Here is a 26,300-nt window from a genome sequence, read left to right as displayed (position 1 = left end):
CATAATGGCCTTGAGGAGGTATGTTGTTGAAGTGGCTCAAGTGCTTCATTTGCTTGCTGTTTACATTTTCCCTTCTGGCTGCAATGGACACGCTTTTTGTGGCATTCCCCCCACACCTCTGCCCCCACCATGTCCTGTACAAATTCTGGTTCCAGATTCCCCACATGGATCCCCTGTTCCCCCTCCCAAATGGCAGTAGGTAGGTGCAACTGTAGATTCATTTAACCTCTAAGGTATGATGCTGAAGTTATGAGTTGGATGGAAGAGCCATGTGAGAGAAAAGCTTTCCCATCACTGTGAGAAAGAATGAAGCAACACAGAGTCCAGTGGAGATGTGAGTGCCATGTTGGACTCAGCTCTACCTTGGCACTGGCATTAACTTGAGATTTTATATATATATAATTATATATACATACATATGCATGTATAGACATACCTAGGCACATACATATATATATATATATATATATATGTATATATATATATATATGTCTTTGTGTGTGTATTTGTTTGCTGTTTGTTTTAGCACACTGTCCCATTCTCAGGTCTAGATTTGGGGCAGTTGGTCCTGGGGACAGGTTGGACAGAAGGGGCCAGAGTGCAGAAGAAGCCAGAGATCAGAGTGAGGCCCAGGCCCCCCCACGCACAGAACATGGACCAGCCATAGCCATGGCTGATGTCGTCGGGAAGTCCGTACAGGTAGCGGGGGTAGCGGGAGAGCTCAAAGTTGATTCCAGCCACGCACGTGCACAGTGAAATGATGCAGAAGGTTCCTGGAGGAGAGCGGGAAGGGGAGAAGGAGGGAGGAAAAAAACAAAGAGAAGTTAGAAGAGTGACAGACATACCCCTTTCCAAGCTGCATGAGAAGAGCTGGTGCAAGCAGTAAGGAAGTGCCTAAAGGAAGACGTTTGTGTAGAGAGTGGCTTAGTCTGGAGGCTCCATGGAGAAAGAACAGAGTGCCACCAGAGCCTTGAATATTGATCTGCTGCTGAACAGAGCTGTATGGAGAAACTTCAACAGGAACACTTTTTCATTCTGAGCACTCCCTTGGGAACCAGAATGCTCCATGGAACCATTGATTTTTCTGAAACTTTGCTTCACAGAGTAAATACAGAATGAATAATCATGTTTTGACATTTTTGGGAGGGAAAATAACCTTGAATTTTTTGTTTCATTCCAATTTTTCAGTGATAGGCTTTATAGAATATTACAAGATACTTGTCATCTTCTGGCTCTGTTGAAATGTACATTTGAACTTATGTGGGAGATTTTCTTCATGCTTTTCTTATATCAAAATACAGAATTTTTCATTATACAGTTTCCTTTTAAATATCACTAAAAAATTCTTTAAATACTTCACAAAACTCAGATTCTGCCCTCTGCATGACTCCAGTTTCAATCCAGATGCCCTCTGCCACATTGCTGAAATCTTCAAAATATCCTGTTCTTGTCTTCCATCTCTGCAGCAATATTTCATTTCTTATTTCTTCCTGAGAACATGGCAAGGACAAACTTCCTAACTCTGTAAGGTGATGTTATGGAATAACACACGTATCAGATGAGGCTGAACTTTATCCCACCCAGATGAGTCTAATTTTGATCTTTGGCCTTCAGCTTCATCAAAGCTAAACTCTGAGCTCCTGAAATGTCACAATTGCCACCCACACACCAAATAATGGATAGATACAGATGCTACACACCTGCCACAAGAGATAACTACTCACGTCAGTGTGAAGTTGCTACTTTATTTTTCTTCTCTAATTCCTCCCTTTGTGGGCCTCTCTGAGTTGCCTGGAGAGCCCTGGGCACAGAAGGCAGCCTACAGGACTCATGCTACAGGACACACACAGTCAGTCCTGTGTGTCCTCCCTCTGTTCATGCATGGATCAGTAGCATGTGACATGTGCTACCTGTGCAACACGTCCTACATCTGTTCACTTACAGCTGCTGGTGAGGAATGTCCTCTTCTTCCTGGTCTGATCCCTAAACCAGCAAAATCTTCCAAAGCAGTCACAATCCGCCTAGTTTCAATGACAAGCTCCTGTCTTCTGCTTAATGGATGTCCTTGCTTCCTTCTATTCCTTCCTGCCCCTGGCTCTGCTTCTCTTCTGCAACAATTTTGCTGTTGTTTCTCTGCTGCTTTTTTCTTTCTAGTTGCAATTGCATTGAATAAATGAGTTTGACCCTCCCCACTCTGAACACAGAGGTAAGATTATTTGGTGAATTCCCATGGAATTTGGTTCAGGAACTGCATTTGCAGGAACATACCCACATCACCAAAATGTGTGGACTTTCCATTATACTCACTTCCTTTATTTAGCAGGAACATCACATAGACATTGAATCTACAGACAAATCTCTATCATTGACCTCCACGGAGGTCACTGTTATGGTTCCCTCTTCTGATCACTGCTATGCCTGTTTGGATGGCCTTTTCTCCACTGTATTTTGGAATGTCACTTATAGATAGTCTCTGCTGTAAAGGTCAGGTGCTTCCACTAATGCCATGTACAGCTGCCAGATGGCCCAGAATATTCACAAATACTCACATTATGGGAGTGCCACTGGGCACTAGTGAGGACCAGCAAGCTGCTGCAGTAGGTACTATGGCTATTTCATTCCAAACAGTCTTCTTGCCTCCCACCAGCACCCCAGCAGTCTGCAATCAGTGATCTGGATCCTTGCAAAAGCCTTGTGAGATCCCAAGCTTTGGAGTTGTCCTATACTACTTCAAAGCACAGAGTAGGATAAATGGGAAGATCACCATCCCACAATCCATTAGACAAAAATCAGGTTATTTGATTAAAAACCACACATCCTTTCCATGTTTGACTCTGTTACTTACATTATTCAATGGTATGAAGATGTTTGACAAGAATGCGGTTGTTCTCTATGTTCTGTGTCAGAATGATTAGAACATTGTGGGATCGGGGAAAAAATGATGCCTCAGAGGCACTGTGCTCTGAACTGAGCTCTGTAGCTCATTTCAAATGGTTGTGGTTAGAAAATGACAGGGAAGGCCTTTCTTTGCTAGTAAGAACATGATAATTTCTGCTTTCTCAAAATATAAGATTGTTAAGAGAGGTGGGTGGGAAAATCTGTGTGGCCAGACTACAGCTGCATTTGCTAAGTACAAAAGGGAAGGAAATAACTTTGGATTTCAAATTCTCTCCGTGATTTCATGCTTTGTCTTGGCTGTTTTGTTCACAAGCTCTTCAGTGCAATGAGTGTTGCTTACTCTTTGTATTTGAACAGTGCCCAATATATTGGCACTCCACCTTGCTGAGGGTATTCTGCCCCTTAACAAAGGAACAACAAAGAGGAGCAAGTAACAACACTAGAGAACTAAGCAAATCACAAGTATGAGACTTCTTTAAAAAAAGCCTGGCCCCTTTCTGGAGAATGTGCTAACACATGATGACAAATAATGACTGCTGTGCACAATGTCACAGAGTGCAGAGAACAGTCCTCAGCCTGCCACCCCCCAGTGCTTCTGCAGGATGTCTTGTACAACACAGACTTATCTGTCTCTCTAGCACTGTTCATTGCAGACACAAAAAATGCCATTTTACGCCATCTAGAAAAATCGTTATGGCCATTTTATGATCCTATGTGTTGCTTGTGTTCAACCAAGCAAGGAAGTTCCTGCTTATAGTTAATCTGGCCTCTCACCAGGAAGGCTACTGATGAAAACCAAGTAAGGTTCCTACCTCATGACTGTTCAGTAGCTTTTCCTCATGAACTGGCAGTCACAACACAAAAGATCATCCTTGAAAATTGCACAGTTGTTGGCCATTGTAGTGAAGGAGTCATGGGTAAAAGGGATGCAGAACCTGAGCTTACCTGTGGAAAGGAAGCCTCTGCTAGTCCAGGTAAGACATGGAGCTGAGGTGGCAGGAGGAGGGAGGCTATTGCTCCTGCCCATGACACTCTGCACTACAGACACAGTGCTTCAGAGGCAGCAGGACTGCAGGAAGTAATGAGCATTCCCAACCCTATGATCCTTTTTCTCCCCAGAAATCAAACTGAACCCTTCCGCAGTTTCCTCCCAAGTTTTTGCTGTCAGTGAGGCATCCTCCTACATATGCACTAATACCCCAGATCCTCTGGAAACTGCACTGACACAAACTTTAATTTCTTTGTGAAAAACACCCCCCATAGCTGTCGTCCAAGCAGATGACCAGACCTGAAGGCTGGTGGTCCAGCCATGGCCCTGGCACAAAATGTGAATGGCAGGTGTTAATAAGTACTTGCTGGTACATGAGCTGCACAGGGAGATAAAGGCCATGTCCTTCAGCAGCAGGGGGGAGCAGAACTTCCAAAGTTCTTTGTGCTGGGATTTACACATTATCCTCCTAAGTGAAACCTAATGAATGAGACATGGCAACAGTGGGATTTTTGACAGGTAATTCATGTGTCACTGCAAAATACTTCAATCAAGTGAGAGATGAAATTTCACGTAAAGCTGTGTCTGTGCCCGAAAAACTGCTGTTGGACATGTAGTCAAACCTCCATCCTGACTCCATGTCAGATAGCCTCCCTTCATCTTGGCCTGGTTCTGACAGTGTCTGTCCTGCTAATGGGCTGATGATCATCAGTGGTTTGAGAACCTGAGCTATTAAATACCTCTTGGTTATCTTGTGCCTGTCTTTGTTATATATTACAGAATAATATTAAAAATTACACTGAATGTCCCTTTCATTTAGATTGGAAGGTTTTTTAGGATAGAGATGAACTTATTTGCTATATATGTATATAAGATTGGGGTCCTGCCATCCTTGCTGCAGGGGCAGACATGGTCTGAAGAGGGATGGCAGGGAAAGGTAATGTCAGTGTTGGTCAAAGCCTAATTCCATGTGGATTATGAGTCAGAGCCCTTTGCTGTAGCTGTTTTCAAGCATGATTATATCAAGCAGTGCCATGGGCCTCTGCAGCAAGGAATTAATTTTTTCTTTTTTGTAAATGTCCCTTTCTTTCCAATCAGCCCAGCTGTGTGAGGGTCTGCAATGCCTCCACAGTTTTTAAACCTCACCTCCAGGGGAGACCAAAACTGCTTGTAAGTGAACTGATTTAAACACAAACAGGCTCAAATCATCCATAGCAAATCTGTTTGAATTTTCCCTGATGCTAGTATCTCCTTGAACCATGTCAGAAGCCATGTCCTTCACCCATAGACCTGGCTCAACTTCCAGAGTGATAGAGCTTGAGGGATTTCCCAAGGTCCATGGTGTCTTGAGACAAGAACTGGTGCCTTTCTTAGATGCACTGCAGATGAAGGGAAACCTTTGTGGTGCTAGGGCATAAACAGGCCCTGTTGGCAGGAGCTTCATCTAAACAGCCTCATCCTTATTATTAGAGAGGAGGTGTCTGACTGGAACCTGAAGGAGACATCACCAATCTAAAGGCATGGGAAATCCAAAAAGCCAGTAATTAAAATGATCTGGGCACCAAGCCCATCTCTGAGACCCTCCTCCTACAGATCATTTGTCTCATGATTTGGAAATAATTTCCTTCACATCTGACAGAATGATATTCGTTCTCTCCCTTCCCCCCACAACAGATATAAATGACTCACAAACTGTGCTGTCAGATGTACAAAGTAAACAACCCCAAAAACTGATTCTTCTCACCTTCTGTTATTTTTAAAGCATACAGAAATGTCAAGTATTACTTATAAATTGGTAGATAAAAAGAAAACTGTAAAGGTATGGATTTTAAGATGTCCTTTGAAACCATGCAGTTTTCAAAAAAAAGTAAATCTCTGCGTTTTAAAGTATTTCTAGTAGCTTCTTGTGACCACTAATGTCTTTGAAAGGAGTGCTGTTTACTAATTATCATCACTTTCTTTTATTATAGGGCTACAGGAGAAAAAAAATCTCACAAGTGAAACATTATCTTTACTTTCTCTCTGCCCTACTAGCTTTTACTATTTTCAAGGTACATCAAACAAACAAATAAAATTAGTCTGATCCTAAAGTAGAGTGTAGCATCAACTATTTAAATTATATCCAAATCAAATGAAATTATTAAAGAATACACCGAATTGCCTTCCAGTACAGTGATGACAAAAGCCTTTTGGAGGGAGGGAGCAGCTTTGCAGTAAACTCCTTCTGTGCACAGATTAAACGCCTCAGCAGCACGCAGCTCTTGAGAACACTTTATTGCTCTGTGCATACACACATAGAATATAAATTATTGCTTAATTATGTACTGTTCCAGTGAAGCAGCTTGCAGCATCACCAACAGGCTGCAGAATAGCAAGGGGTTTACTGGAAAATTGCCTTTATGAAAAAAGCGGAGATGGAAGGATAAATCTGACTGGGTGATGGAAATTTAGTGCGGTGTCCTTGTGAGATTACATCCCCACCTGGCTTGGGACTTAATGCATTTTTATCTTATACCATGGACCAGATAAACTGCAGGGTCTGTCATGATATTGCATTATAGCCACTCTCAGAATGTGGTTTGCATTTGGCCTTTGACCTCCTGACTCACAAGGTGCCAGAGGTACTCAGCAAACGCCAGAGCTGTGCTCCTTCTCTGTGTCACCTCCCCTGTGTGCCTGTCTAGGGACTGCTGCTGCATAAGCTGTAATTTCTTATGGCACCAGAGAATTATGTGTCCTCAGCTACAACGCCAAACACTTAATGGGGACCATGCTTAGGCTTGTGTAAATCAGTATCTCATATATAGGAACAATGCTACAGCAGCTGAGGGCTGAACTCCAGTTTGCTCTTCTGATACAAGTGCCAGTCCGTATTTCACATGAAGATTTGCACATGGTGACATTTCTGTGACCGTACCCCTCAGGGCATGGGACTGCATAGGGAGTGGACACCCATGCTGTGCACAGCCACAGCCAGTGAGCTACAGCGATGAGCAAGCACTCTCTGAAGCTGTGAGTTGGCACGTAAGGCAAAAGCAACACTACTTAGCTAAAGGCACAAAGGTTTGATAGAATAGGCAGAGAAGAAAGCTTTCAGATCAAAGCCTGAGCGAATAAACTTCTGAGTACTTCAGCAATGGTGATTCCTATGACCCAACCAAAATAACCTAGCAATAATAAAGTGGGTTGACTACAGCCATTAAGCAAACATAATGGGTTGTGAACTTGCAGCCACAACACAGGAGACAGGAAAAATTGTGCCAGTTGTAGTACTGTGATATTATTCTGATTTTGCTGGAGCAGAAAGCAAAGAAAGGACCTCAGAGTCAAAATGAAGAAAAATTCTAATACAAAGTTAGAAAAATTATCCCATCTGTGTGCTGGCAAGCACCATGCTTGACAACATACAGAGGCTTCTGCGAGGTTCTTTCATCCAGAGGATGAAAGTTTCATCCACACTGGAGCTCACAACATTACCCAGGCAGAGGCCAAAAGATTAAACAGAAAGAGGCACTGGAGGTCTGAACAAACTCAGGTGACTCCATCACACCTCAGATTTGCCTTAGATGATGACACATAAGTTTAGTATCAAGCTGTACCTTAGGCAGGTGCTTCCCACCCTAGGCATTTGTCAGAGCTAAAGGGAAACTGTGGAGTCAGGTTGGGTTGCCTTGTCACAGGGCATGTTCTGTAGTATGAGGAATCTGTGCATCATATTGCATCTTAATCTTTTAGCAATGAGTTCATTATACCTCTAAGTATGTAAGACCATTTTCTTCCAATCAAAAAATTGGACATCTCTCAGAAGGAGCCTCAGAGGATTAGTGTAATCTTTCTTGTGTAGGAAATCCTAAATTGCTGAAAAGTCTACTGATAGATGTTCTTCAAGACAAGTAAGACTGGAGAACAGGTACAGCACAAGTAAATTCAATGCAGCCTTCTTCCATATTGCCTACTGTGTACAACTATAAATACTTCTAGAGGGAATACTTTCAGGTCCAAAAAGCTAGTTAGTCACATTCCTTTTAATCCTTCTGTTTGCTGAAGGCAGTACTAAAGAAGCCATTGGGAACTAGGGGTGATGGTCATGGCTACATGATTTGGATATTTTCCCCTTTAGGTGCTGGAGAAAAGTCTATCCGTTCATTTTTGTCAAGTGACCAAAGGACACTTTGCTTGCACAACATTCAGGATCTTTACTACAAAAGTCTGTGGGCTCTATTACTGTTTCCCTGAGTTGACCTATTAGGAACAGAAAATCCTCTCTATGTGTGCTGATACAGTTACTGAGAGAAAATAGTCAGAAATCAAAATAAGATGCATTTTTATCTGGTTAACAAGAACCACTTAGTGCAGGGCACCACTATGAAGTTTACATCACATAAATGCTTGCAAGAAACAAACTAGACTGACACTGTACAGTCCTAAAGGATCATGCTGAAATCTCCTTTCTTGTTGCAGAGGAAATACCTGCTCATCTTCTGTAGCCCATACAAGTACATTGGCATGACTTATCTCTGTATGCCCTGGAAGAGCCAGGTTGGGCAGAAATGAGGAAGGTCCTATTAATTTATAGTTTTTTCCAGGTCCAGTTGCTTTTTAAATGCAGTTTCCAGTGTCCAGTTGGACTCTGTCCAGGCAGGTTAGACCAAGCCAGTGTGGCAGTGATTTGCCCAAGGGGAATGTTGTTTTCTGAGCTGACAACCGAGGAGCCAAAAAAGTGAACCTAAATCTTGCTTCAGTCTCTGCATTTAACAAAAAGATCTGGCACACACAGAAATTTCCTCCCCATTCCCTCTGTAAGGTTTTCTTTCTGTCTAGCAAATCATGCCAGCATTAATCTTCCTTCTGTTGCATGTGCAGTCTTTCCACTTTTATGCCAGGCATGCAAACAAGTCAGCAAAATTTCCTTTTAAAAAGACCAACCCAATAATAAATGTCAGTTTTGTTTTCATTGTCTTCCTTTGGCTTTGGTGCATCTTGCCATTGGAATTTAGAAGCCAACAACAGATCAAAGGCCTAGTGATATTATTAAAGGATATGGGACAACCACTGAGTTTTAAAACACACAGAACTTGTTTTCCACGGCTGTGGGTGGGGAAGTCTTTTGTATTTCTACAGAATCTGTCTCCTCTGCTTTATTTCTACTTTATTTTACCTTCTGTCAGCCCCCCAAAGACCTACTGACATCCCTGAGTAGGAATTTGATTGCATGCCCTTCACAGACTAAGTTGTCTGTTCTCGTAACTTTAGAAGGTACTGATGCTTCTGCCAGTACCTCGCATGCTGGTGAGGGAGAAATTACAAATCAGTATAGCTGACTTAAAATGAACACACAGAGGAATATAAAAAGCTCTCCCTGCTGAAAAGCCAGACAGAGCTGACTCCTTAATTTACTGCACACAAAGTTCAGGGAGACAGATTTGAGCTAGGACAGAAAAACAATGAATTTAGAGGTGCGCATACACTACTTGCCCTGTCTTTTGCTCCAGACTATAAGATCTCTGGACTTCATTAAAGAAGCTTTTTCTCTCCTTCTCCTAAGTGCCAGTGCCCTCCTGTGATCAGGTACAAGGCTGATGAAATTGTGTTGGTATTTCTTTCCCCACAGCCTGCAAGTGCACATCTAGGAGCATCAGAAATGAGCCACAGGAAAAAAAACAATCCACAACACATTTGAAGGTTGACTTTGAAGTCAGCTGATAATGTTTCCATGGAGATCAAATGCTATGGAGTTTACAATGAATTCTCTTGTTGAGACTTTCCTTCCAGGGGGAAAAAAGCCCAACAGAACAATTTCTAAATGACTACACTCTGCAGTACTGTTGTGTTATTGACTTGCAAAAAACATATCTATATTCCCCCCCCGTTTTTCTTATGGAGATGTTACCTTAGGTTTCAACATTTCAGTGCCAGGTGCGCCAGTATTCACCTAGAGAGTCAGATATATTCCTGAGGTACTGGGAAAAAAATAACATCCAGTGAAAATAATATTCTATGAGACAAAAGATATAACTCTGCATTTGAACTTATGCTGTAAATGAGAGTTATGATTCCCCTTGAGGAGTATTATAACATGAAATTATAAAAGAGTATTTCAGTTGCTGATAGGCAGTGACACACAGATGTCTGTATTGCGAAAGGGAGTGATCTTTCCTGTTTCCAGAGTCTCCTATTTCCTTTTCAAAATGAGTGCCAGCATAAATAAATAAATGCAAAATGTGTTGCTGGTGCATGAGAGAGGAGAAAGGAGAGAAGTACTAGCAGTTAAGATGCAACATGGATCCCCAGCTCTTTTAAGCCTTGTCCTGCCATCTGCTGAGCAACTTTTTTCTAGCTGGGAAATGCTCAACAGGCCATCCTGGCAATATATTAACCCCAAAAGATGGCAAAGGGGATGTATGTCTGCCGGGGTGATTTCCTGAATATTTATTTTTGAGTGAAAATAGGAAATTAGATAGCATTCAAAAGGCAAGTGGTAATAGTTGCTAGAGGCTCATCACTAATGCTTCACTGGTCTGGATGAAGAAGCAGTTCCAGTTCTATCCCCATATCAGGACATGTGTATGTGCAGTGAACCCATATCCATACTTGTCTGGACATGTATCTGTCAGTATCCTGGTTTTGAAAGACGTAAGACAAGAAAAGACACACTTCAGACTCCAGAAACCTGGCCTAAAATGGCACCAAGGAACATGACCTTGAACCAGGTCTGTGAGAGACAGCACAAACTCTGCAGGGAGAGATGTTTTAAAAGAATAATAGGATTGCTTAAGTTGGAAAAGATCTCTAAGGTCATCAAGTCTGACCATTAACCCAGCACTGCCAAATCCACCACTAGACCACGTTCCTAAGTGCCACATGTACACAACTCTTGAATGCCTCCAGGAATGGTGACCTCTTCTCTAGGCAGCCTGTTTGAACACACTTTTGGTGCAGAGATTTTTTTTCTTTACCCAGTCTAAAGCTTCCCTGGTACAATTTCAAGGCCATTTCTTCATGTTCTATGATTTGTTACTTGGAGAAGAGATCAACCTCTTCATAGCTACAATTTCCTGTCAGGCAGCTGTGAAGAGGAATAGTCTTCCCTGAGCCTGTCTTCTCCACAGTTAAGAACCCCAATTTCCTCAGCTACTCCCCATAAAGAGGGACAAATCCTTAAAAGCAAAAAAGGACATTTTTACAAACAGGTTGACTCTTATTTCCTGAACATGAATGCTCTTGGCCTTGTTACATTACTTCCTGATGGGCATAAAGCCTGCATGACTGCTCTGAGCTCTGCTTCTCCTCACAGGTCCCAAAAGACCCTCATCAGCTCCTTTTCTGCCTTCCACAACATCCTTGTCATGTGTTTGAGGGTTTCAAACAATCAAGAGCCTTTGAGAGGTTTAAACATTTAAAGCCTATTAATGCTGTACATTAACTCAAGCTTGTTCCAACTCAAAGCTTTAAATCATTTTAGAGCTTAATGCAAAATTTAGCCAAAAGCACAGGTAGGAGCCAGAGTGTTCACGTGTGTGGTGGGGGAGGCATGGCAGGGGGGGAATCATTTTGTTGTGCTGAGGCTGGTCTCAAAGACTTTCCTAACCCATTTATGGCAGCTCTTGATACAAACCAGCCTGTGTCTCCGTCTGGAGGTCAATCCACTTAAATAAGTTCTCACAGTGGTCTGTAGTGAGTTTTGTCAAATTTTTAAGCTCCTCTGCAGTCATTAATTTAGAACCTCCCACAGGAATAAAACATGATTGGTATCTCTTTTTTTTTTCCAGTCTTCCAACTTGTTTTGCGTTCTAAATACTCTTCAAAGTGGCCAAAGGTATTATGCCTTTGTGAAAACTGTATTTATCCCAAACTTCACAGTTCACATTTCAGTAACTTACTGCAGATCTTGGTTTTTGTAAAGATCACGTGCTGCTGTTTAAGATCTGTCTGCATACACTTGTGCATGCACATGTGCATTTATACTTGCCTTTACATAGGGAAAAAAATAATTGATGTAAACTTTCTAAAACTATTCCTTTTTTTTTTTTTTTGAAGAAGCACAAGAAATTAAACTTTTTTTGAAGAAGCACAAGAAATTAAAGAATAATGTTGTATAAATTAAAAATATATATGATCACACAAAATACCTTCCATATTCAGTGTTGTTGTTGATCATGTCACCACAAGTAAACATTTTGAAGAATGGGTAGAGACCTTGATTATTAATGAAAAATAGAAGTCCTAGGTGCCCTGTGAGACATATCATATTTCCCAATGAATTCCAAAGAATGGCTCTTACTTTCTCCCTTTGTTTATCCTTCTCTTTGCTTCCTCTTGGCAGCTACTATGAAGATACTTCATAACTGCCTAGGAGATGTCAGTCACAGAGCTTTGCCTTACACCTGCTACGTTAAATTGCTCCTTTTTTGTTAAATTATTCAGCAGTGGAATGATTATTTTGAGATGGCAGGACCACAGTTGTGTAGAATAAACACTCTTATTTTCTACTGTTACATGCTATTTTCAAAGTACAGTGAGTTAAATTTGAGACTCAGATGACTCAACAGCTGGTAACAATCCATGGCTGCAAATCCACAGATGTCTCCGTTGTCATCTCCTAACATATGCACAACACGGGCGGAGGAAGCACAGCCGGGGCGTTTGGAAGACAAGGCTCTCTCTCTGTGGAGGTGGGAGTGAAAGAGGATACGGACGTGTGCAGCACAACTACACTGACAGCAGTTCTGCACGGGTTCCTAAGCCCTGGTTTGAAGCCCCAGTTTCTGATGGGGTTGGCATCCCAGCCTGACCATCAGTTCTTGGGCACAGTGAGTTGTGCTGTGACAGCTGATGGCACTGGCACAGAACCCTGGGTGTGTCCTCATCCCCGCTGGCACCTCGCAACAGCCCCACATGAAGCGTGGCACAGCTGGGGCACGAGAAGGTGACCCAGTCTAAATGGTCAGTCCATCTTCTGGCTGTGAGGATAATAAAGCATTTTGTTGCCTTACCCCTGGACTGAGGAAAGGAATATTTTGCAGGTATTTCTGAGAAGGCTGGAAATTACTTATTGAAAGCTATTTCTCTCTAGTTTAAAATTAAAAAAAAAAAATGCACTCATACATAAGTTGGTTTTTATTTATTTATTTCTTTAAAAAAAATTCTCTCTTGCAGATCTGAAATAAAACATTACATTATGCCAACCTGCATAACTTAATTTTTTATTCCTTTTTACACATCTTTCCTGCCTGCTTATCTTTACTGCAGCAGCCAGCACTGGAATGAATAGGTGATCACCTCTGCTGTGGGAAAGATTTGAAGTTTTTCTAACCCTGACCTAGGTTCTCTGAGTATGGATGGGCTACAGAGAGTAATGTCTCTGCAGCACTCTTAGAGGGGGTCAGAAGAAGCCCAAATCAGTGTCAAAAGTGGAACTGGCAAATGGCACTTGAAACCCTCAGACTGGCAGATCACCACTGGTGTCAAGGGAGGAGAGGATGAAAGAAATTCCTTATTTTTTTGAAAGCAAATGCTAGAACAAAAAAATCAGCCCAGAAGAACTCCATACTACTACTTATGTGTACAGCATGACTTCCAGGCCTTTCAGTGCCAGTAGAAAAGGAAGTTTCAGTCTCCCAAGCAAAGCTCCAAGCCCAGTACCTCAGGCAAAAATATCACTAGGCAAGAAATGAGCTGCTATATGAGACTCCAGATCATTTTATTACAGATCTGCATAGTGAAGCCAAATCACATATGAGGACATTTAACAGCTGGAATAATTTCCAAATAGACTAATTGGAGACTGAATTATTAATGGTAAAATTTCTAATTGGCTCAATGCAAGGTTACAGCAAGAAACTCACTTGACTTTGCAAAGAATAACGAATATTTGCAAGGCTAGTAAAATTACATGCTTCTCTAAGGAAATTGTTACCAAATAGGGAAAAAACCATAAAGTCATCCTAAAGTGTATGTCACAAGACAAAACTGGCAAAGACCTGATAAGAGTGAAGAGAACAGGTAAAAGAGTAAACAAGTGCAGAGATGATTTATTACATTAATTTGCAGTAAATTTGGAATGAAATAAGACAACGCAGAAGTCTCTCCCTGAAGGGCTGCCTTGTTAGGCATGCAGTAAAACCCCTAACTATTTCACTGAAATGTGTTCTCAGTACAAATTACAGACTTACAAAAGGAAAATACATGCAGGTGCAGCTGATGGACAGAGCTCTGATAAGGATGATAAAACGTCATTCTTTGTCAGTCTTTTAATCCATTTACAAAGGCAAGTGATGTAGCTTTGGCCAGGGATAATTGTGTGCTGAGGCAAGTACCAGAACATGATATTGGAAGTGCCATTTTGTATTTCCAGCTGGGACAACAGACAGTAGTTCAGCAGGGAGGCACACAAGTTAGAGAGGGGGAGGATGAAATTACTGCCAAAACACTGGATCATGCCACCAGGAGGCAGCTACCCCACTTTCCCCACAGCAGGCACTGATGAGGAGGAAAAGGGTTTTGAAGTATTTAGGTAAGAAGTTAGCCCTGCCATCAAATTAGAAATAATGCAAGCCATATGATATTTCTAAACAACTGATTGAAATCAGCTGACCTGGGAAAACATCAGGCAATCAGAGATTGCATTTAAAAGATCATATTATAAAGCAAGTACAGTAACAGAAGATGTGGTGAGATTGGGTTTGCATGACTGCAAACCTAGCAGAATCTGAGATGCTGAAACAAGAAAATCCTGTGAATGAATGTGGTGAAAAGCAGGTAGAAAAACCTAGGGTTAGATGGATCAGCTTGTTCGCTGATGATGATAAAGGAAGTATTCACAAACAACTTGGTGGAGACCAAAAGAAGGGATTCCTGGAGACCATGGAATTTGTCTTGGTAGAGTTACCAAGTTACCAGTGTGTCAGTTCATAGCATCTCAGCTCTTTGGAGCTGGAACTAAAACTGACATTTGACCTTGACAATACTGGCTAAATTAGATGTTGAGGGAGTGAAGACACCAACCAAAAGAACTGGCAGGTTTGCCATGATAGTAAACCCAAACAAGTCAAGGATTTGAATACTTTCAAAAGAACTGCTCAAAGCCAGGAAATGTGATGACCACTTCCTGGGAACTGATGAGGTGGCCACGTCTAGACTTGAAAATGCAAAGTCATAGTTTTGGTGCAAATAAATTTGCTTTGGTCAAAACACAATGTGTAAAATATCCCACATGCATTTCCTCATGTAGATGTTTAACTGAATTCCTGTTAGACTATGTACTTTATAAGCATGAAAGCATCACATTTGCCACAGGACCCTGACATTTGGAAGTAGTGTTACAGATGCTCCTAAGGTTCCAGAAATTATTATAAAATTACAAAATTACTGGTTTGAGCTTTTACTGGTTCAGAGATTTTCAGTAATTTGCACGAAGAGAAAACACAAGAACATGCAAGAGGATGTGCAGAACCTGCAAGAGGATGTGCTTGAAGTCATATATAATTTGAGTGTGACCCACTTCTGTAATAGAATTAAACAGTCTCAAGTAAGATTAATAAAATGAAATAATCACAGTAAAATTTAAGAGCACGATTCCATATGAAGAAACTATCAAAAAGGGAAACTCTCCCACCTTGCAGAGTAAAATTATGCTGACAATGGTGGAATGTAACAATAATCTAATTCTAGGTATAGGAGACTGTGCAACAGTACCATCATGCAAAGTGAGATAAAAAGTGCTAAACATAATTTACAGTATCCATCTGGCTCTGTAGAAGATGAGGGACTGAAAAAAAAATCCTGCTGTGGTCAGGCAAACACTGTCATTCAAGAAAAGGAATCCAAGTATAAATTGTGCAATAAATACCAAAATTATGGAAAAGAACTGTGGAAGCCATAAGGGATCTGTGATTGCTGTTGATACAGATACATTTGGACTAAACAGAAAAGATGAATTATTAATAATTTTTAGCTTGTTATAAAACATGCAGAATAGCAGTGTAAAACAGACTCTAAATCATAGTTTACATGTCCTGGATTCCAAATGAGCTAAAAACCAAATAATGATCTGCATTTCGTAAACTACTTGTTTCAGCAATTTGCTTGAGAAATTAGATCAAGCAAAGTAAAGTCCTTATGAGGCACTGCCACATAGGTTAGCAAGAGGTCTGTTTGGTAAATATAATAAAGAACCAGAGGTCCAAGCAAACCACGTCTGGTCTTATTAGATTATTACAGCACTCTTCTCAGTGCTCTGTTGAGATTTCCTATTCAAAGAACTATGGGCAATAAGGGAAAAACCCATAGATATGTTATGCTGGCAATGTTTAAGCATTGAAAAAGAGCTGTTTGTCTAGAAATAAAAACCGAACAAATGCTACAAACATAGCTAAGACAAGTGGTGTTGAAAATGGAAGGGAAGGTTAGATTCAGTCTGATTCTATAGCTACCAGTTGAACACAGTCTCCTCTCAGCTACAATGAAGTCAGATGGCAGAAACCTTCCAAAGCAGTTTTCCCATTATTGGACCTGAGAAAAAGGCAAAAAAACTAAGAGGCACCCTGTCTCCATGCATTTTAAGAAACAGCACAATAATATGTTGACAACACTTATGGCATGACAGAAGCAACAGCTTTGTATTCAAACACCGTCCAGCAATAAAAAAGTTTAAATTAAAATACTCATTGGCTGTAAAAGGAATAATTGTGTAACACATGATACTGTCTGAAAACATTGATAGCTACTGACTTTTAGATTAGATGGCTCTAGTTGTGTATTTTATTAACTGACTGCTTCAGTTTGTCGATGTTACTTTATACCCACTTGCTGTTAAAAGAAATCAGTATAGCAGCTGCTACTGACTTGCGCAAAACAAGAAAGAGGGTAACCTTTGGGTAGTACTGATCCACGTGTCTGCACTGAAGCAGAAAATAAGTTTGATCTCCTCCCAGCACATCTTTATTTATAATATTACACATCTTGCAGAATTTGGCAGATAAAATAATCTGGTGCCTCTCATTTCAATTAGTTTCATGTTCCAGCTGCTGGATCTGGTTATTATTTTGTCTATGCAAAGAGCATGCTACTATCAGATGGCTTCCCATTGCATAGGTACTTCCACTCTGTGTTCAAGTCAATTATAAACCTTCTGGTAAACAGTTTCAAGCAATTGGCTTTTTGTGGCATGCTGTCTTTTTCTTGTTTTTCAAACCACATTTTTGTAGCTCTTCTGCAAACCTCTCCCATTCTTTCCACATCCTCCTTTAGCACTGACACCTGATTAGGATGTCCAGAAATAGTTTTGCTTAGCCCAGAGATAAACGCACCTCATGGTCTCATTGCATATTCCATAAAAAATAACACATTTAGCAGATGCATAGCACTGAGAGCTCCTCTGCAGCTGGATAATCCCAGCACCCACAATTCCAGAGATCTTTGCAGAGCCACTGCTCTCTGAGAAGGAGCAGCTTGTTTCATGGGGATGACTGAGGCTGTTCCCAGTTGCATGACCTTGGCTCCATCTCCTCTAAAATGTGTGTTGTTTGAGCACCCCAAAAGATGGCTTTGTAAGCTGTGTGTGACCCATTCCACTACATATGGTTAAAACTGAATTTCTTTTCACCTGGAACTTTATCAGTCATCTTTCAAATAACTCACAAATAACCTTGAGCTAACAGGTAATCTCTGCAGCTGCACTGGAAACCAGCCCATATATAATGATAATTTCTGAATACTAAACAAGACATAGCTAGTTTCTAATAAATGTAAGTTTTCTGTACTTATTTAGTATACTCTTAATGTTTTAATCTGAATGTTGGGCTGTACTAAGTTAAATACCGTGCAGATATCTGAGCAAATTAGAGCAAAGTGGCCCCTGTGCAAACTAGACTTTTAAATAAATAAGAAATAGCAATCTCATCTGGCAAGCCATTGCCTATAATGTTTTGACTCCCACAACATACAATTCAGAGACATCCCCATGAAGACCAATGTGTGCTTGTACAAGGTCCTAGCAGATTTCAAATGTGTTTGTGGGCACAGAGAGAACTGATGTCTAATGTCACCAGCACAACACAACTAGAACACAAATACTTGTTACTCCAGAACTTAACTTCTCTTCTGGGACTACAGAATCTTTTCTCTATGACACACAGTGATCTGTGTCACACCACAGTACAGATAAACAGATGATAAAATGCACTGAAGTGATGATCTGCCTGGAGGGCAAAAACCCAGCTAAACAAAAATCAGCAGCAGAGAAAAGAAGAGAGAACAGAAGTAGTGGTGTTCACTTTGAGACATTCACCCAGGGTTGTGTTTGGGATTTGACTGTCACACCCTTCATTTCAAATAACTGTGCCTTGAAATTTGCTGCTAAGAGAAATTTGGATGGCATCTGTAGTAAGGAAGACTGGTACATTACATGGGAAATGTTGGGTGACCTTGAGGGTTGGTGTAGTAGGAATGGGAAGAAGTTCAAAAGCACAGAGGGTCAGGGCATGTACCTAGGGATTAATAAACCAAACCTCTGCTGTAAATTGGGAGAGCATCAGGAAGCAAGTACAAAGATGGAGAAAGGTCTGCATGTCTCACCCAACTGCAGGATGACTGTGGGTCTCCAATGTGATGCAGTGTCATGGATTGACCCTGGCACAGTGCCAGTGCTCCCATGAAAGGTGTATTTCCAAAATGGTTACTGTGAGATGTGACCCGGAAATAGAACAAAGCAGGCTCCAACTTGGGAATGGAGGGAAAAAACAACACTTTATTAATATACAACATAAAGACAAGAGGGAAAAAAAAGGAAAAAAACCACACACAACAATCCACAATGGAACACCTCCAAAACACTCCTCCTCCCCCCACCCCTCTAACACTCAATTCCCAGTCCAATTCCAGGCTTCCCACAACCTCTCCCCAGTCCATCAGGAGAGAGGAGTCTCCCTCTTGCACCATGGGCCTCCCCAGGAAACACAGTTGGCCCCTCCTGTGCTTCTGTGTCACACGTGGCAGCCGCCCAAAGAGAATCTGCCGTAGTGACCATCTTCCTTCCATGTCCAGTGCTCTCACCACTGTCCATGGGCCCAAACTGCTTCTTAGGTCCTTTTAAGAATGCCTTGCCCAGTTCCAAGAAGTGGCCTTCTCTCACCATTGGGACAGCTGTCCCCTCCCATATTCACTCCCCTGGGGCCTGGGGCTCAGGAACAGAGATCCTTTGCTGAAGGCAGAGGGCTCCACCACCCCCTCCCCATCAGTCTCTGTTCCCTCTACTTCTCCTGACAGCTTTGTCACTCCTGGCTTCTGACCAACCCCGACGGGCAGTCTCTACATTACAGGAAGAAATTGGTTCCATCCTGTGGCCATGTAAGAGAAAAGTGTAGCTGAAAAGGCCACTCCAATCATCTCCTCCATCTAGGGCACTTCTCATCTGCTGATATTTCTTCACCTACTCAAGACTTCAACTCATTTGCCCATCCTCCATCCCCTCTCAATTCTCAGCTGGGGAGGATCAGTGTTTTTCCAGCTTCCATTGTCTCAGCACCAAAGGGGTTAAAACCTCAGCCGCAGTCTGCCCCCTGCCCCCCCTTCTTCTCCTGGCTATGGTGTTGGCACAAGATACCAAATTTCAAGCCAACACAGACCCTCTATCACTCTCTCCCGGAGAGGGAGCTGCCTGAAACATCCCAGATCTCCTCCTGCATCTTGCAGGGCTCCGGCCTCCCTTCCCTCAGGTTGCATGGCCTCCCCCTCCCCCAGCCAGACGCAGCTGGGCAGGAGAGAGGTCAGATCAACTCACCGCCGGACTCAAAAGAGAAAGCCCTTCTGGGAATCCTCTGCTTTTAACCCCTGTGTGTTCTCAGAGGTGTATCCAGGTCCCCAGCGGCCACACCAGGTGCCAGTTTTCAAATCTGGCCACTGATTGGTTTGGCCATAACTTTCCCAGAGACTCACTTCCTGGTCAAACCATGACATTCAGCAGGAAAAAAGAAAATACAACAACAAAATATTTCAGGCAAAGAATCACCAGCAGGGGAAGGAAACCATCACACTACTTATACAAGGCATTGATTAGACCTTGTTAGGGAAGGGTCCTTCTCATCCATATTTGGGAAAGGCAAGTACAAACAGGAACAGTGGGAGAAAAGGCTCCTAAATTGATAATTGTTCTTACAGAGAGAAGTCTACAAGAAAGTATATGTAGAGTGGGAAAAGGCAAACAGAGAATGCTCCTCATAGGTACAGCAAAGAAAGGGAAATATGAACTAAAGGTTACATTTGACTCAAGAACAACTGATGGGTAATAGATATAGATTATAACTCTCAGCACAGTTTCTAGGTATCAAAGTGTCCCACTGTGGAATTGGATAGTGGTGGGAATAACATCTGCATAGTCCTTGGATTTTTATTACTGAGCTTACTAAGTGACAGTGTTACATCCAACAGGGGAGTACTGTACTAAAAAACTCAGATTACCCTTTCTACTACCATGAGTTACAGACACTCCAGACAAGTTTTGTGATTGAAGTTAAATGTAGCTATAACTGCATGATCCTTGATATGCACCAGAAGGAGCTCAGAATGAAACCAAGTCCAGATCAGGTAAAAAGCTCTGCAAACATATTTTCAGTGACTTAGAAAAGGAGGGACATGTGGAAAGAGAGAACATAAAAACAACAAGAAAAATGCATTTCTTCAAACACCACCATCCTTACCTCCCATGAGGAAGAGAAGCCCTGCCACATACTGCATAAGGCCTCGATCCCAACAGCACCCCAGAACACCGATAATCCATCCAAAGAGGATGATGGCCACAGCCATGCCCATGAAGCCAGCTGTCATCCTGCGCAGATCTGCAGTGGGGAACACAGAAAAACAACATGAGTGGGAACAGTGATAAATCAGCATCATCAGGGGCTCATAACAGTCTTAATCCAAAATGCTACTGATCTGCAAGGACTTCAGTGTGTGTTGGTATGGGATGATTTAAGTGAGGATGATTCAGATCGAGGACAAACCATAAATTAAGTCACTAGCTTGAGCTGGGGAGAGAGAGAGAGCAGCTGACTCTTTTACCACACAATGAAGCTCAGTGCAGATGCACTAAAGTGACTTGTGACAGCTTGCTCAGGAGCTAGAAGTTGTAAAATGTCCTCAGTCCAATGCAGTGCCTAATAACTCCAGTCTCTGGGCACTAGCACAACATCTGTTTACATCTTGCCTTCTCATCTCTGTCCACTACTCCCCAGCATCCAAAGGATGTCCCTGCTCCAACTGATCAGCAAAGCAGTTTCTATGCTTTGTTCCAGCACAGACATGACAGAGTATGCATCTCAGTTGTCACTCTCTGTGTCACTGAGCCCCTCTGGGCCACAGCTTCCCACGTGTAAGTTGGGCCATGGCATCCAGTGGTGGTAGGAGTAAAATGTGGTTCCGCCAGAACAGCAAGGCACACAGATACTCTGGTGTCAGACATCATTAAATGCACTCCAGATACACAGCTGGGACAGAGGACACAGCATTGTCCTCTCTTGTACCCAGATGGTGACCTTGCCAGATGATTTTTGGTGAGGATGTTTATGAGTGCTCCAAGGAGCACTAAGAGTAGGAGGAGGGCAGGGCACTGGAGAAAAACATTTTTGCTCTTCAAATAGGGACTGAGTACATCTGATGTGGGTGACAGGGGCTGACCTGCATTTATTTCATAAATAAAGGAAAAGAGTCCCCAAGTCTTAATGAAAGGAATACTTAAATAAAGACCTGGCTATGTTGCATATTTGCCTTCTGCAAAAAGGATGGGACTATGAGACTGCTGGGAACCATTTTCCTGCATGTTCTGGGAAAAAAAAAATTCTTCACAGTTGGTTTGAATGTAAAATCTGGGCAGTGAGACCACGTGGCAACTGAAAGAGCAAGGACTGTGTGAGCTAAAGATCATCTTCACACCCTCATATAATGAAACAGATGGGGGCACCTTCACTAACATTTGATTATTCCCTGTCCCCCCTTCATTCACACATAAAAAGTTTAAGCATTGATATATCAAGAGTATATGAGCAAAGAAAATTCTAGCCAAGTCAACTCTCTAAACATTTTTTCCTTCTTGAAACTTTTTTTTGCACAGCAATGATTTTACCTTTTTTTTTTTTTTTTTTTTTTTCCCTCAAGAAACAGAATGCTTATGACAGAGAAGGAAGATTTGAAAACTGTGAATCATCCACCAGTCTCTATGGCAGCTTTTCTCCTTGGCTGGCCTTTGACTGTGTCTCAGTTTCTGTTATTTTTTATGCTTTTCCCACAGTAGATAAAAAGACCCGCAATACCCACAACACAAATTCAATAAATTCTGTGAATAGATAAATTACCATCATCAGAGGTTTATAAAACATCATGTCCAAAATGCTAAGTGTCCACCAAGTCTATCAGTATGCTAGGACAGAATGACTTGAAGGCAATTTACTCAGGTCCATGCTCATTATACCACTTTGTATGCAAGATCAAGTTGCAGAACACAACCTCTCCCTTGAAGATGTAATTCCTTTCTGTAGATTATCACTGATTTTCCAAGGAGTCTCTCTGACAGCATAAAGATAACCAGGTCTTCAGCCCACCAGTAACCAGGCTCTTTTAACAAGATACACATCTTAAAAGTACTTTTGTCTTAGGTTTTGTGACTGTCCCACCACATTTGAGTATGTTTAAGGAGCTCTAGTACAAGAAAAAAAAAAAGCATTTCCTGCAGAAACTTGTACTTCCCCCAGGCAATGTCTCTGTTCCTTGGGAATTTCTCAGAGTGCTTTCTAAAACAAGCAGTAAGTGTTAGTAAGCATTTTTGATGGCCAAATATCTTCCTACTTTTTCAGTCCATGAAGCCCTGGGCTCAATTTGAAAATGAAAACATAAAACCTTGACTGTTTCCTGTACCATCTTCCATAACAGCACAGAACATCTCTCCAAGATGCCGCACAGCTCTTTGTGTCAGCCCTACAAACCCCTTGCAATTTAACATGTGATTGCTGACTCCAAGTATCACCATTTGCCTGTCCAAATGGAAACAACCTGTCTCTAATGAGCTCAGCTTAAATAGCTTTATTCAGCTGCAAGATGTCCAGAACCCCTCAGATCCACCCCAATGGATAAAACTGATGGACCCAGTTTTCACAGGCCCCGGAGTGGATCACAAGCATCCCCACAACACGTATGCTAGACTCAGGAATGGTGTTTATCCTGCTAAAATCTCTGTGAATTTTGCCATTAAACAGAAGACTTAAAGGAGGAGGACCAAGATTTCTAGGCCAAATTTTGACATTTGTATCCCACAACCTTTTTGGCTGATTGAGCCTGAAATTCCCTTTCTAACACAGCAAAATCCAAACAGAACTTCTTTGTGAATTCTTAGTTCTCACAAGTTCAGTGAGCTTAAAGATTGCCACTGCTTAGGCCAGTTGCAAATCTGCTCCTCACAAGTCTGTCCACTAGGGATTATCTGAAACAAATAAAATATAAGCTTTCTTTTCTATTTAAAACTATTTGGCTTTTGTCCTGCCATAACATTCTTTGAGGGGAGCCCTTGGAAATGGCAGTGCTGGGAAAGGGAGTTGTAAAATTGGTTTCAACAACAGCCTGCAATTGTCCAACAGCATCCACCTGGCATTCCTCACCTGTCAGTGCCCACATGAAGCTGAGGTCAGTGCTGGGATCAAGTCTACTCAAAGTGATTCTTTTGTGGAAAAGTACTTAATGGATGTAAATGAATCAACACCCTCAGCGTATTTAGAGGAATAGAAGCCTATATTCCCCAGACTCAAACCCTATTAATGGGATTCTTTATGATTACTTTGTTGATGTGGTGTTTGACATGGAAAGGACAGAAGAAAAGCAAAGATTTGCATTGTGTACTCAAGGCAATATCTAAATTCGTTCTGCTAATTTAGGACGGAGGAATGGCATATAAATAAACAATAGCTCATCAGTACAAATTGATGGGGTTTTGTCTGAGTTTGATTGGCACTGATAAGACCCTTCCTGAATGCATCCTGTGAAAGTAAAAAGGGTCATGCTGTCATGTAACACCATTTTATGACGTTTGAGCACATTCTGGGTTTGGTTTATTTTTCTGAAATTGCTTTTATTTATTTTTAGTCTATGAAATTAATAGTTCTCTACATTCTTTCTCTTTTTGAAAACCTCTCTGAGTAATAGGATCTCAGGGTCATGGCGTGACAACACCAATCAACTGAAGGAGTGACTATGCCAGCAAAATGCATTATTGAATCTTATACAGCCAAATGGGAGCTGCAACAGCAAACAAACTTATCTCAGTGCATTCATGAGCATTGCTTAGCTGGTCCTGCAGCTGATCCTCTCCTGGGAAGATCATTCTAAGTCCTCACACTGTAGCAAAGTGCACAGATTGCAGGGACACTGAATTCCCCTTCTCCACCATCTAGCAAACCAAACCTTTAGAAATGTAGCTACAAGCTGAAAGTAAGGAATGTATTGCATTGCTTATTCCATAACATAATAAAAATACAGAAGTTAATTTTTAATGCTTGGCCTATATGACTACTAGTTCCAATGATTTACTATGTGAACATAGATACCAACATCACTTGCGGGTGAAAACACAATATTATCTTTCCACACATTTTTTAGAAACACCTTCTTCATCCCTTTTTCTTTTTAATGTTGACTTAAGGCTATGAGTGAATTATCTTCTCTTTGGGAGACTTTTCATATCTAGCACTGATACAGATGCTGCTGCATGTAGAAGGCAGGGAACTCAATCCTGGCTCAAAAGTAACTGGATCATCAAGCAAGGAATACAGGTATCATTTTCATGTAGGCTGGGAACAACAAACTTCTTGACTGATAACATTGGAGAAGGGACAAAGAATGGGGTAATCCAAGTCCCATGATGGAAGATGAAATGATAAATTTGAAAGCCACAAGTTTTGTGAATCATGATGAAAAGAGACACATTAGCATTTTAGATAATGTCCTTAAAATATAGACAGATTCTCATAAACCAACATGCATTTCTTTAAAGCATTTTTGTTTTCTGCTAGGAATATTAACTCTATAGGTTTCCTGAAGATAAAGAAAGCCAGAAAAGCTGATTAAGAGTAACTTATTTCCAAGCAACATGTGATGGAAGGTTCTCTCTGTCAGTTTGCAAATGCCCCTGGCCTTCCTTTCACCCTGATATCTGTCCATCCGTATTTGTTATGAGCAATAAGGTAATTCATGCTGGTTATCACATCGTGGAAGAAGTTTCACACACCAGCAGCTGCAAACATAACATGTTCTGATTCAGCTTTGCTTTTTAAAAAATTCAATATGCCTTTTTTACTTCTGAGGTTCTGTTCTCTTCCTTGAAATTGCAAGTCATCTTTCTCAAGCAAGGGCTCAGTCTTCCTGTTGATATCTATCTTCCTTTCTACAGAATTCAATAATATTTCCTAAAAACTAGAGACTGCTTTCCTCACAACACATACAGGAAGGACTGCATAAGACTCTTCTGAAAGATGGTCAAGAATAGTCAACATGTCCCCAGCTACATGAAAAGTTTGTGGAGAGTGTATAATTAAATTTGTGTTAGCAGGATTTCTGGACAGCCCTTGAACCACACAGCAGAGCTTTTGCTTTCAGAACTGCTTGTTCTCAAGTATTTACTAGCAAATCAAACTACAGTGCTTCTTATCAGACCCTCAGAAAGTACAATATTGCTGCAATTAGTATTTCAGATAGTCCATCCTACATGTCCTCTTTCCTTCTCCCAAGAGAGAAAGGTCTGCAGGGACTAAGCACCTTGAAGTCTATATCAAGAATATCTAGAACAGCTTAGAAGACATTCTGGGTATATCACAGTTCTTTCCTGAGGTATCCCAACAAATGAAAAGGAAATCACAGATGCATTTCTGTGCCCGTCTAGGAAGAGATGTCAGGATACAGTAACATCACAAGTAGAAATAGACTGGGATGGTGTAATTCTTTAGCATAATCCTTCATTGCAGGTCACTCTGATCTATTCCCTCCTGTACTAAATTCCCTCTGATTTGTCTTTACCAGGGATCGACAACATTTGTACTTGAAAAGAGTCAAAATCACTCCTTTTTCTTCCTTTTCCAAACAAGTGTATATATTGGAAACTGTTCAAGAACTGCACACAGTCCTAGAGCACAATTTACCAGATTTCACTGAGCTTTGTTTAAATTACTTCTCTTATAAAGAATCAGCAGCACAGAGGTATCTTTCTCTGACATAATCCCTCCTTATCTCACCCTGAAACTTCAGTGGGGGCAAGATAGAGTTGGACAGACATGTCTTTTATTGAATGCCAGCCCAGCAGCTCCCAGCTACAAAGAACAAGTGAGTGTTAATGCAGGTGATTTTGAGTGGCATCTTCTGGCTCTCACTATTCTCTCTGCAGAGC

At 41.4% G+C, this 26,300-nt stretch overlaps 1 protein-coding gene across 1 annotated transcript in view; it reads right to left on the bottom strand.

The window, feature by feature from the left end:
• Positions 1-522: 522 nt before the first annotated feature.
• The window catches only part of TMEM178B (transmembrane protein 178B), a 212,450-nt gene continuing 186,672 nt past the window's right edge, over positions 523-26,300 (bottom strand). The window contains exons 3-4 of the mRNA XM_041398682.1: positions 20,581-20,718; positions 523-773 (exon numbers count right to left, since the gene is read on the bottom strand). Coding sequence (XP_041254616.1) covers positions 523-773; positions 20,581-20,718 — 389 coding nt within the window. The remainder of the gene's footprint in view (positions 774-20,580; positions 20,719-26,300) is intronic.

This window comes from Onychostruthus taczanowskii, unplaced genomic scaffold, assembly GCF_017590055.1.
Source record: "Onychostruthus taczanowskii isolate IOZ18803 unplaced genomic scaffold, ASM1759005v1 scaffold15, whole genome shotgun sequence".
Classification (NCBI taxonomy): domain Eukaryota; kingdom Metazoa; phylum Chordata; class Aves; order Passeriformes; family Passeridae; genus Onychostruthus; species Onychostruthus taczanowskii.
This window is presented reverse-complemented; position numbering and strand designations above follow the sequence as displayed.